The 11,614-nt window shown below is 46.4% G+C and overlaps 1 protein-coding gene across 1 annotated transcript in view; it reads left to right on the top strand.

Moving 5' to 3' along the window:
* The window catches only part of NCAPH (non-SMC condensin I complex, subunit H), a 50,644-nt gene extending 48,992 nt beyond the window's left edge, over positions 1–1,652 (top strand). Inside the window, exons 15-18 of the mRNA XM_011969682.1 lie at positions 55–103; positions 288–363; positions 815–981; positions 1,514–1,652. Coding sequence (XP_011825072.1) covers positions 55–103; positions 288–363; positions 815–981; positions 1,514–1,652 — 431 coding nt within the window. The remainder of the gene's footprint in view (positions 1–54; positions 104–287; positions 364–814; positions 982–1,513) is intronic.
* The last annotated feature ends 9,962 nt before the right edge of the window (positions 1,653–11,614 follow it).

The raw sequence follows: 11,614 nt of genomic DNA, 5'->3' as shown, positions 1-11,614 counted from the left end.
CCTGTTTCCTATGACCCTTGTAGTGGCTGTTCTGTTTTCTCTCTGTGTTAATAGATAAGTTAATACAGACCAACTTTGAAAAAGGTGTTTTTCGGTGCCACTGGTCAGAGTCTAACAGGAGATATTTTATCTCAAATAAGAAACTAGAAAAATCTGCTTATAAAATGCTTCTGAAAGATTTGTTTCTCATTAGTTTAGTCATTGTTTGTGTGAATTATTCATACTTGATGAATGAGCCTTTGTTCTAACAGTTGCAGTGACCTAAACACTTGCCCCTTTCTTTCCAGCCTGCCCCCTGTCATGGCTCAGAACCTCTCCATACCTCTGGCTTTTGCCTGTCTCCTACATTTAGCCAATGAAAAGGTAGGTAATTAAGGTAAGCATGGGAATATTAGAGTATTCCCTGTTTATGTCAAGTCATTTAGCTTTTTATTTGATCTTGCATGGGCTACCATAGGATTTCTTAAATACCGTGACTTGTGTAGTACCTTCAACCCAAATGATTAGCCAGGCACCTAGAAGTAACTTAGGAAAAACCCATTAGGTTCAATTAGCAATGAAAATAGCACTGAGGACCCAAATGGTAAGATTTTAGATGACGGAATTGTGATCGGTGAGTTCCCCAACCTAAGAACACAATGTGCTTTTACTTCACTGGGTGTCAAAGACTTTAAAGGCCAAAGCCTGGTTGTACCAAAGTCAAGACATATGGGAGACATGGCAGAGGAAAGAGGAGAGAGATGAGGATGGAAAGAAAACAGTTGCAGAAAGAGTACGTTTGGGCATCGCTCGCTGAGCAGTTGGTATCCATTAGGGTCCCCAGCCAGCTGATGACAGCGCAGCCTTTGGCACCTGCAGTAGAGGCTATGGGCTGGGCCACGGCGTGTGCGGCAAGCGCCACCCTGGGGCTGGGGCACTGTGGCCATGGTGTGCACCGTCACTGTCAGCTCCCCAGGAGGAGGGGTGGGCACTGCTGTGCAGGTACTGTCTGAATGCCGAAGTGTGGTTTCAGAGGGTGATTATGGGAATGGAATGGTAGCAAAAATGGGGTGCTGGTGGAAGCATCCAGGATTTCGTATGTGCCAACATGTGACCTCTGGCCTCCTAGTGAAATCGAGCAGTGAGGACTAGCTCCATTTTCCAGGTCTCACTCTGCTTCAGAGAGAGATTGCCCTGGCCTGTGTGGCACAGCCATCAGCCAGTCCCAGTGACCTACCACTGGAAGTCAGAGACCAGTTTTTCTCTTGTCAATACCTTGCTTAGCTCACAACCTCCTGAAGAAGAAGAAACTGTCCAGTTAGCAGAAGCTAGTTTTGATTCTGGGTGGGGAACAGGCACAGAAGAGCCACTGGGCCAGGACCAAGTGCTGTCTGCCTCCGACGACTGTGCTGACCACTGGGCTCGTAACCACCAGTCTGGGTGCTCAAACCTGAGGCCTAAACAAAAGAGCCCAGCCTAGTTCCCAAGAAGGAACAATTGTGCATCAGAGCCCGTGGGAATGGTTTTAACCCAGGAATGCTGAACTTGCACGGCTGCTGTTGGGGGGCAGTAAGATGGTGACCGGTGACTGTGGAGAGAGGACGTGCCTCGTTCACAAGCCTATGAAGGCAGACATGCCCGTGGTTATAGGAGATGGTAGTTCCTATACCTGACACATCCTAAGGTATCCGATGTCACGTGCAAACTACGTGAAGAGAGAATGACTAAGAAAATAAAAAATTAAAAAATATACTATTATCATTGTTCCGACAAATTCACAAGTGGCTCTGCTGAGGATACACCATCTGAGGTGGGTGGTGTGCAGGCCATCCATCTGTCTGACTTGAGAAGTGTCGGGGGAGGCCTGGAATCTCATTCACACACCATCTTGGTGGAAATAGGTGCCGGTGACTCTCCCACATGGGTGCTGGTCTCCTAGCACACCAGGCTCCTAGGCTGGTCTCCAAAGCTCAGAAACCCTTCTGAGTCCAATTTAAGAGTGTTACTGTCTTCGCTCATCAGCCCTAGCCTGAAGGTCAGAGTGCTTCTCTGGGCTGTGTGTCTCCACAGAAACCTGCCTTGAGAGAGCGACTTCATGGCCCTCACTTGTTTCTTAAGGAGCAGGCCAGGACAACGCTGCTAAGATACATTAGTGACTCTGCGGCTTCACTGAGGTCGTTTTCACTGAGGCCGTGCTGCTCCGACCCCAGCTCTGCACCCCTGCCCTCAGTAGCAGTCCAGCCTCGTTCATTTTGCCGTGATCAAGTCTTGTTTTAAGGGTCCCGGAGCTCTTGGGGTTTGAAGAATGACTTGTGAGGCTGAGCGCCAAGGCCATTGCTGGGGCCTGGCTTTGGGCTGTTTGAGAAAATGGGGTTGGAACATTGGCCACAACAGTTACTGTGATGATCTACAGGGAGCTGTGATAACTCGGAGCTTAGAGCCACCAAGAGAAATATTCTCGACACTTCACAGCAGAACTTGACCTCCTCTTGGACTTCTTTCTCTCCTCCTTTCACTCCTGTCCGGAGTCTGTTCCCCCACCACTGTGATAACAGTCTCCCCTCACATAGCCAGGCAGGTGTGGGGCTTAGGAGCCGGTGACGGACGGGAGGCCCTCTGCCTTCGTGGCTCTGCGTGCCAGCAGTGTGCCACCTCCAGACCCTGAGCTGCAGAAAACCTGCGAGGTGTGACTTGAGCGCTCCGTCTTCAGTGGCAAGGAAAGGTGCGAGTGGCTCTTGAGCCCTGGCACATCCCATCTGCCTCCGGTGCAGAGCCAGGGCAGGCTGGCTGTGGTGAAGTTCGTCAGGAAAGGCGTCTCACAGCTGCTTAGTCCTGAGGGAAACACTGCCTGGGGTTGGGGAGGAGCTGGGAGATAGGTAGGGAAAGGCCTGCGCAGAGACTGGCAGGAGGGCACTGCTGTCGGGAACTAATGGAGGGATGGGGCAGTGGGGCAGTTGGGGGTGCCTGGAGGAGGTGTGCATGGATGGGGTTAATACAGTAGTGCCCCTGTTTCCACAATTTCACTTACCATGGTTTCAGTTACCCACAGTCACCCATGGTCTGAAAATACTAAGTGGAAATCCAGAAATAAAGAGTTCATAAGTTTTAAGTTGCAACTGTTCTGAGTAGTATGATGAAATGTCACAGTGTCCCGCTCCATCCTGCCCCAGATCTGAACTGTCCCTGTGTCCACCGGCTCCACACTGCAGACACAGCTCTCCCATTAATCACTTGGCAGCCATCTCAGTTCCCAGGTCAACTGTTGCGGTACTGCAGTGCTTGTGTTCCACTCCCTCTTACTTGACTTAATTTTTCTATTTTATTATTAGTTATTGTTAATCTCTTACTGTGCCTAATTTATAAACTAAACTTGATCATAAGTGTATGTGTATAGGAAAAACGTATGTTTGTGTATACATATATATAAAAATCATGTGTTGTATTTGATTTGGTACTACATGGGTTCAGGCATCCACCAGAGGCCTTGGAACACCCCTCAAGGATGAGGGGGGACGAATGACTATATGTATGTGTTGTGGCCCCTGATGACCTCCCATCTGCCTCCATGAGCATCTTCAGGGCAGACAGCTCAGCTCTTAGGCCCTTTATAGGGGGTGGGTTGCAGGAACCAGAGCCAGAGAAGGCTTGCTTTTTGCTTTTTTACCTAAGTCATTCTGTTGTAACAAGGATTGGGAATCAGTTTTTTCATGCAAGTTATACTTGCTATGAAACAGTTTTTCTTATAATCATGGGACAAACTTTCTTTTTTGTAGTCACTATCTTGTAACTGTGATTGGAATTGATGATTCTTTTATTCTCAGTATACCAAAGTCCATGCATGTTTTGGTCTTCCCTCAGAATCTAAAGCTGGAAGGAACAGAGGACCTCTCTGACGTTCTTGTGAGGCAAGGAGATTGAGTTCACTGTGGAGAAGTCAGGAGGCCCGTCACTTACTCGGGCTGCCGGGACATCCCCAGTCTGGGTGGAAGAAGGTGCCATGGGATTATACCCAGGCTGTAGCCAACTACCAGTTTGCCTGTTTATTTGTTGCTCTTTCCTTCTCTCCGTCACGGTCTGGGTGCCCGCGCCCTGAAGCTCTGTGCTTGACTGATTAAACTTTACTGCCCTATGGTGACCATCTAGGAGAGGGGAGGGCAGAGGGGGTGAGGGTACTGTTCTGGATTGAGAAAACCTATATCCATTCTTCGTATCAGTGTATAGTTTTAGTCTCCTAAGTTGATCTGTTATTTTCCAGACTCTACTCTTGTAGAAAATTTTCCAGTGGGCACTGAATGTTGCCCTTGAAGAACTTCCTAATCCATGTACATGAAATACACCATATGTACACTTGTAAATGTATATAGAATGCTCAAAAATAAAATTCTTAATAATATAACTGGCAAAATATTTGAGTGTCCACTAGATGAGTATCAGACCTAGTCCTTACCCTTGAGGGGGATGCAGTCCTGGTAGTTACCCGGGATACCCACACGTCAGTATGAGGCAGAAGACGCCTAAGGGCCAAGATGGTTTGCCTCGGAGGAGAATGGAAGACAGAGATCACTGGCTGGACATTGAGATTGCAAGATTGGGTCCTGCTTAAACCCCAGGATTCTGCTGGAGGGAGCCGGTAGTGATACTCGTCCCTTCTGTACATTGCTTCGTGTAGTGTTCTCAGCATCCCTGGGAGGAACTTACTATTGTGACTGTCATGTTGCAGAGGAGGAAACAGACGCCCAAGGTAGACTAACTTGTATAAGGGCAGCCGGCTAACTGTCAGGGGTGGGCTGAGCCTGGTAACTGCCTCCGGAGTCTGCTGTCAGCCACCGTGCTCTGTGCTACCTGGGTGGATCATACAGGCTCAGCAGTGGGTGGAGGGCAGTACTCAGTGAGACTGGTCCATCTCCACAGAATGCGGCACACACACAAATGTGCAAGTTCTTCCCCTTACCTCAGAGAAACAGGGGAATTAACTTTGCTTGCAATTTGAAACGATGTTATAGATGTTGATCCGGGTAGTTCTGTTACTGGCTGGTCCTGGATCTCTGCCAGAACACCCGTCATCGTTGACTGGCCGAATGGAGATCCTGGATATAGGCCAGAAGCAGTGAAGTATATAACTGGCAATTGCTCTTGATAATAACTTGCTTCTTAGCCAAAAACCACACAAAACAAAAATAATCCCCTCCCCACAGGAATATGCTTTCCAAATTGTGTCCAAAACGTTCCCTGCTCTGTTGCATTGAGAGGGTTAGAGACTTAGCTGTCACACCATGGAACTCTAAAGAGCTTGCTTCAGAAAAAGCAGTGGTGCTGCAGGCGAGAATCCGCACTCTGTCTTGCTGGGTCTGAAGCCTCCATCACTTTCCCAGGCCAGGTCAGTGCTGGCTTCTTGCTCTCCTTCTATCCCTGAGAGTAGACCTGGCTAAGCCCATTCCTTCCCTCAGTCAGCCCCGCTTCTCTATAGTGGGGTCTGGGCGGGGGCTGAATTACCAGTAAAACCAGAAAGACTGGGACCAAGTGCAGTTGTCCACACCTGTAAATCCTAGTGCTTTGAAAAGAGGCAGGAGGATTGCTTGAAGTCAGGAGTTCGAGACCAGCCTGGGAAAATAGACCCCCATCTTTAAAAAAAAAATGTTTAAAAATTAGCCAGGCATGGAGGTGTGTGCCTGTAATCCCGGCTACTCAGAAGGCTGAGGTGGGATAATCCCTTGAGCCCAGGAGTTTGAGGCTGCAGTGAGCTATGATCACACTACTGTATTTCAGCCAGGACAACAGAGTGAGATCCTGTCTCAAACAAAACTGATGAGTTCAATACCAACTTCTTCAATGAAATCCCCTCCCCTTCCCCGGCTTCTCCTAAGTTTCCCTCATTACACAGTTGCTGTGGGCTATGTGTGCTGTGGTCTGAATGTTTGTGTCTAAAATTCATGTGTTGAAATCCCCTAATATGTTTGGTATTAAGAGATGGGGCCTTTGGGAGGTCATTAGGTTATGAGGGCAAATCCCTTGTGAATGGGATTAGTGCTCGCTCTTATAAAAGAGGCCTGAGGAAACTTGTTCGCTCCTCTTGCCCTTCTACTGTGTAAGAATGCCATGAGAAGGTACCATCTGTGGGCAGTGAGCTCCTCACCAGACACCAGACCTGCTGGCACCTCGATCTTGGACTTGTCAGCCTCTAGAACTGTGAACAATAAATCTGTTTATAAATTAAGCAGTCTAAGTCATTTTGTTATAGCAGCCCAAATTGACTAAGACAGTGGGTATGCAAGATAAGTTTATTTTATATAAAATACTTTGGGAAGTAGGTATTCCAGGACTGGTGTGACGGTTCCATGAAATTATGAGACCGGGGATCCTTCCAGCTCATCCTTCTGTTTCAGTGTGGCTTCTGGAGTCCAGCCATCACATCCATAGTCTAAGCAGCAGGATGAAGGACTAGGGGGAAAGAGAACTGCTGCCCCCTGTTAAATCGGTTTCCTGGGGGTCGATATGAATATTTCCCACCTCAGGATGCCACAAAGGTCCCCACCAGCAAGAAGGTTCCCACCAGATGTGGACTCAACCTGGGACTTTGCAGCCTCCATAACTAACAAATTCCTTTGTCAATGACCCAGTTTCAGGTATTCTGTTGTAGGTAACAGAAAACAAACTAATACAAGTGGTAATGTGTCCAGCGAAAAATGTGGGTTCTGTTAAGGTTAAAAGAAAATTTGAGGTAGCCAGCAGTATCTGCCTCAGATGCTGAGAAGCCTCCTGAGACAAGAGCATGTACCATGTCCATAACTGAAATTTTAACATTCTCTGCCAAACAGAACCGAATTGAAGGGCAGGAGAATTTGCAAGAGAGAATTATGGGGCGCTAAGAGAGAATCCATCCAAAGGAAGAGGGAACCAGGCATTACAAATTGAATTCAACCAGGAAGACAGATGTCTGAAGGGGGTTTGTAGTTCCCAGTAAAGTATGGTACAGCTAGGTGCACTTTCCTGGCCGGACCACCCTATACTGTATGATCCCCCTGGGGAGGAAGAGGCTGCAGGGAACGCTTTGGTGCCCTAGCAATTCTGCTGTGGTGCAACTATAGTGGATCACAGGCAGAGTGGGCCGTTGTTCCCCTTCTTAGCACAGGACACTGGGCCATTTCAACACCACAAGGATTTGCAGCATCTGTGGCAACCAGTTTGGTGTCTTGGAGCAAGGAAAGGAACTGTTGATGGTGGCTGAAGCCAACCTGCTCAGTGCTGAGGCAGCTATCCCTGAGAGTAGACCTGGCTAAGCCCATTCCTTCCCTCAGTCAGCCCCGCTTCTCTATAGTGGGGTCTGGGCGGGGGCTGAATTACCAGTAAAACCAGAAAGACTGGGACCAAGTGCAGTTGTCCACACCTGTAAATCCTAGTGCTTTGAAAAGAGGCAGGAGGATTGCTTGAAGTCAGGAGTTCGAGACCAGCCTGGGAAAATAGACCCCCATCTTTAAAAAAAAAATGTTTAAAAATTAGCCAGGCATGGAGGTGTGTGCCTGTAATCCCGGCTACTCAGAAGGCTGAGGTGGGATAATCCCTTGAGCCCAGGAGTTTGAGGCTGCAGTGAGCTATGATCACACTACTGTATTTCAGCCAGGACAACAGAGTGAGATCCTGTCTCAAACAAAACTGATGAGTTCAATACCAACTTCTTCAATGAAATCCCCTCCCCTTCCCCGGCTTCTCCTAAGTTTCCCTCATTACACAGTTGCTGTGGGCTATGTGTGCTGTGGTCTGAATGTTTGTGTCTAAAATTCATGTGTTGAAATCCCCTAATATGTTTGGTATTAAGAGATGGGGCCTTTGGGAGGTCATTAGGTTATGAGGGCAAATCCCTTGTGAATGGGATTAGTGCTCGCTCTTATAAAAGAGGCCTGAGGAAACTTGTTCGCTCCTCTTGCCCTTCTACTGTGTAAGAATGCCATGAGAAGGTACCATCTGTGGGCAGTGAGCTCCTCACCAGACACCAGACCTGCTGGCACCTCGATCTTGGACTTGTCAGCCTCTAGAACTGTGAACAATAAATCTGTTTATAAATTAAGCAGTCTAAGTCATTTTGTTATAGCAGCCCAAATTGACTAAGACAGTGGGTATGCAAGATAAGTTTATTTTATATAAAATACTTTGGGAAGTAGGTATTCCAGGACTGGTGTGACGGTTCCATGAAATTATCAGACCGGGGATCCTTCCAGCTCATCCTTCTGTTTCAGTGTGGCTTCTGGAGTCCAGCCATCACATCCATAGTCTAAGCAGCAGGATGAAGGACTAGGGGGAAAGAGAACTGCTGCCCCCTGTTAAATCGGTTTCCTGGGGGTCGATATGAATATTTCCCACCTCAGGATGCCACAAAGGTCCCCACCAGCAAGAAGGTTCCCACCAGATGTGGACTCAACCTGGGACTTTGCAGCCTCCATAACTAACAAATTCCTTTGTCAATGACCCAGTTTCAGGTATTCTGTTGTAGGTAACAGAAAACAAACTAATACAAGTGGTAATGTGTCCAGCGAAAAATGTGGGTTCTGTTAAGGTTAAAAGAAAATTTGAGGTAGCCAGCAGTATCTGCCTCAGATGCTGAGAAGCCTCCTGAGACAAGAGCATGTACCATGTCCATAACTGAAATTTTAACATTCTCTGCCAAACAGAACCGAATTGAAGGGCAGGAGAATTTGCAAGAGAGAATTATGGGGCGCTAAGAGAGAATCCATCCAAAGGAAGAGGGAACCAGGCATTACAAATTGAATTCAACCAGGAAGACAGATGTCTGAAGGGGGTTTGTAGTTCCCAGTAAAGTATGGTACAGCTAGGTGCACTTTCCTGGCCGGACCACCCTATACTGTATGATCCCCCTGGGGAGGAAGAGGCTGCAGGGAACGCTTTGGTGCCCTAGCAATTCTGCTGTGGTGCAACTATAGTGGATCACAGGCAGAGTGGGCCGTTGTTCCCCTTCTTAGCACAGGACACTGGGCCATTTCAACACCACAAGGATTTGCAGCATCTGTGGCAACCAGTTTGGTGTCTTGGAGCAAGGAAAGGAACTGTTGATAGTGGCTGAAGCCAACCTGCTCAGTGCTGAGGCAGCAAGCCATTGTCTAGGTCTGCGAGTAGAATTCTCAGTTTTGAGGTTCATTTAAAAATGTTTTTGGGGGGAAGTGGGGATCGTTCATGGGTACCAAAAGAAAAAAAATGAATAAGACCTACTATTTGATAGCACAATAGGGTGTCTATAGTCAATAATAAAAATCATCTATTTTAAAACAGAGAATGTAATTGGAAAGAGTAAATGCCTGAGGGGATGGATACCCTATTGTCTGTGATGTGCTTATTTCACATTGCATGCCTGTGTCAAAATATCTCATGTACCCCACAAATATATGCACCTACTATGTACCCATAACAATTTAAAAAATAATAAAATGAAAAAAAATTGTCTTTATTTTGCCTTCCATTTTTTTTGAGATAGAGTCTTGCTCTGTCGCCCAGGCTGGAGTGCAGTGGCGCGATCTTGGCTCACTAAGCTCCGCCTCCCGGGTTCACGCCATTGTCCTGCCTCAGCCTCCCAAGTAGCTGGGACTACAGGCACCCGCCACCACACCCAGGTATTTTCTTTTTTGTATTTTTAGTAGAGATGGAGTTTCACCGTGTTAGCCAGGATGGTCTCGAGCTCCTGACCTCGTGATCTGCCCGCCTCGGCCTCCCAAAGTGCTGGGATTACAGGCTGCCTTCATCTTTGAAGGATAGCTTTACTGGACGTAGAGTACTTGGTTGATAGTTTTTTCCTTTGGCATTTGACTGTCTTCCAATGTTTTCCGGCTTCCATAGTTTCTGAAGAAAGGTCGGCATATACTCTTATTACTATTCCTTTGTATGTAATTGCTGTTTGTTTGTTTCCCTCAGACTGCTTTCAAGATCTTTTCTATATCTTTGGCTTTCATCAGTTTATCAGTTTAACTATCACATATCTAGGAGTAATTCTCTTTGTGTTTATTTACTTAGGATTTCTTGAGCTTCTTAGATCAGAAAATTAATACAGTGAGTTCTCATGGTAGCCGTGTTCTATAAAGTCTCCGCAAGCACCGAATTTGCAAATGCTGAGCCACTGCTCCTAGGTGAGATACAGGGTTAGCTTCCTGTGAGCCTCTGGTCAAAACATTTTCGTCAACTGGTTAACACATAACCTTGTTTTATGTCTGCTCCTATTTAAAGACATTTGATATATCTTACAAATTATAGGCAGTATTTATTAAAACAAAACACTAGCCAAGAAAGGTTTAACATTTTCCTGACCATGGCTAACATGACTGTACATTTATTTGGCTTCTATCCTCACAAGAGTACTGTCCACTTAAAAAAAAAAAAGTTGTCTCGTGAATCCACAAATTTAACTGCTTTTTCATCGTCATACACTGTAGATGTCATAATACTTTAGCATTTTCTAGAATGGCTTCATGTAGTATAGACTGGTGAATTTCCTCCTTTGTATGTACTGTACTGTTGGCTCATTAACTTTGAACTCATAGCTAACAGCACTATGAATCATGCCTGAATGAAGCTTACATAACACACATTTCATCACAGCCTTCTTGCACTTAGCAGTACTTAAATGGGTGATCTACCCACCTCAGCCTCCCAAAGTACTGGGATTACAGGCGTGAGCCACTGCTCCTGGCCTGGACTACTTCATATTACCCCATAGATCTTGGAGTTTCTATTTTTGCATGTATGTGAAAACTTTATTGAGATATTATTCATGTAGCATACAATTCACCCATTTAAAGGCAGCACTTCAGCAGTACACTTAGGAGCCACTTCAAACAGCAAAATTACCAACAAAAAGCACCAGAATGGCCGGGCGTGGCGACTCAAACGCCTGTCATCCCAACACTTTCGGAGGCCGAGGCGAGCGGATAGCTTCAGCCCAGGAGTTCCAGACCAGCCCAGGCAACATGGCAAAACCCTGTCTCTACAAAAAAATACAAAAGTTTGCCGAGTGTGATGTTGTGTGCCTGTGGTCCCAGCTACTCACAGGGCTGAGGCGGGAGAATCATTTGAGCCCAGGAGGTCAAGGCTGCAGTGAGCCATGGTCACACCACTGCACTCCAGCCTCGGTGACAGAGCGAGACCTCATCTCAAACAAAAAACACCAAAATGTGAAAAAGATGGCACTAAAGAGACCCTAAAAGGCCACTTGTTTACAGTATGAGAGCTGAAACAAGAAGGCAGAGTGTCTCCCTGTTCAGCCTCAGATGGGAATATGTGTGTTGGGCAACTCAAAGTTCTCACCACTCTACGCACATTCACAAATAACTGAAATGGCTGTGATTTGATTTGGGGGTTACAAATTTTAGCAAATAGGTGAATTTGCAAATATGGAACCCATGAATAATGAGGATCAACTATTTTCCACCGAATTTTGGAAGATTTCAGCCATTATTAGTGTTTTTTTCTACCTCTTACTACCCTCTCCTGCTGTTCAGTTACATGTATACTGTACTACTTCATTTTTAAAAATTTAATTTAATTTAATTTAATTTAATTTTAAGACAGAGTCTCTCTCTGTCACTCCAGGCTGGAGTGTAGTGGTGCAATCTCAGCTCATTGCAACCTCCACCTCTTG

The sequence above is a fragment of the Mandrillus leucophaeus genome, unplaced genomic scaffold (genome assembly GCF_000951045.1).
Source record: "Mandrillus leucophaeus isolate KB7577 unplaced genomic scaffold, Mleu.le_1.0 Scaffold9, whole genome shotgun sequence".
Taxonomy (NCBI): Eukaryota; Metazoa; Chordata; class Mammalia; order Primates; family Cercopithecidae; genus Mandrillus; species Mandrillus leucophaeus.
The sequence above is the reverse complement of the archived record's forward strand: the minus strand, read 5'-3'. Positions and strand labels throughout refer to the sequence as shown.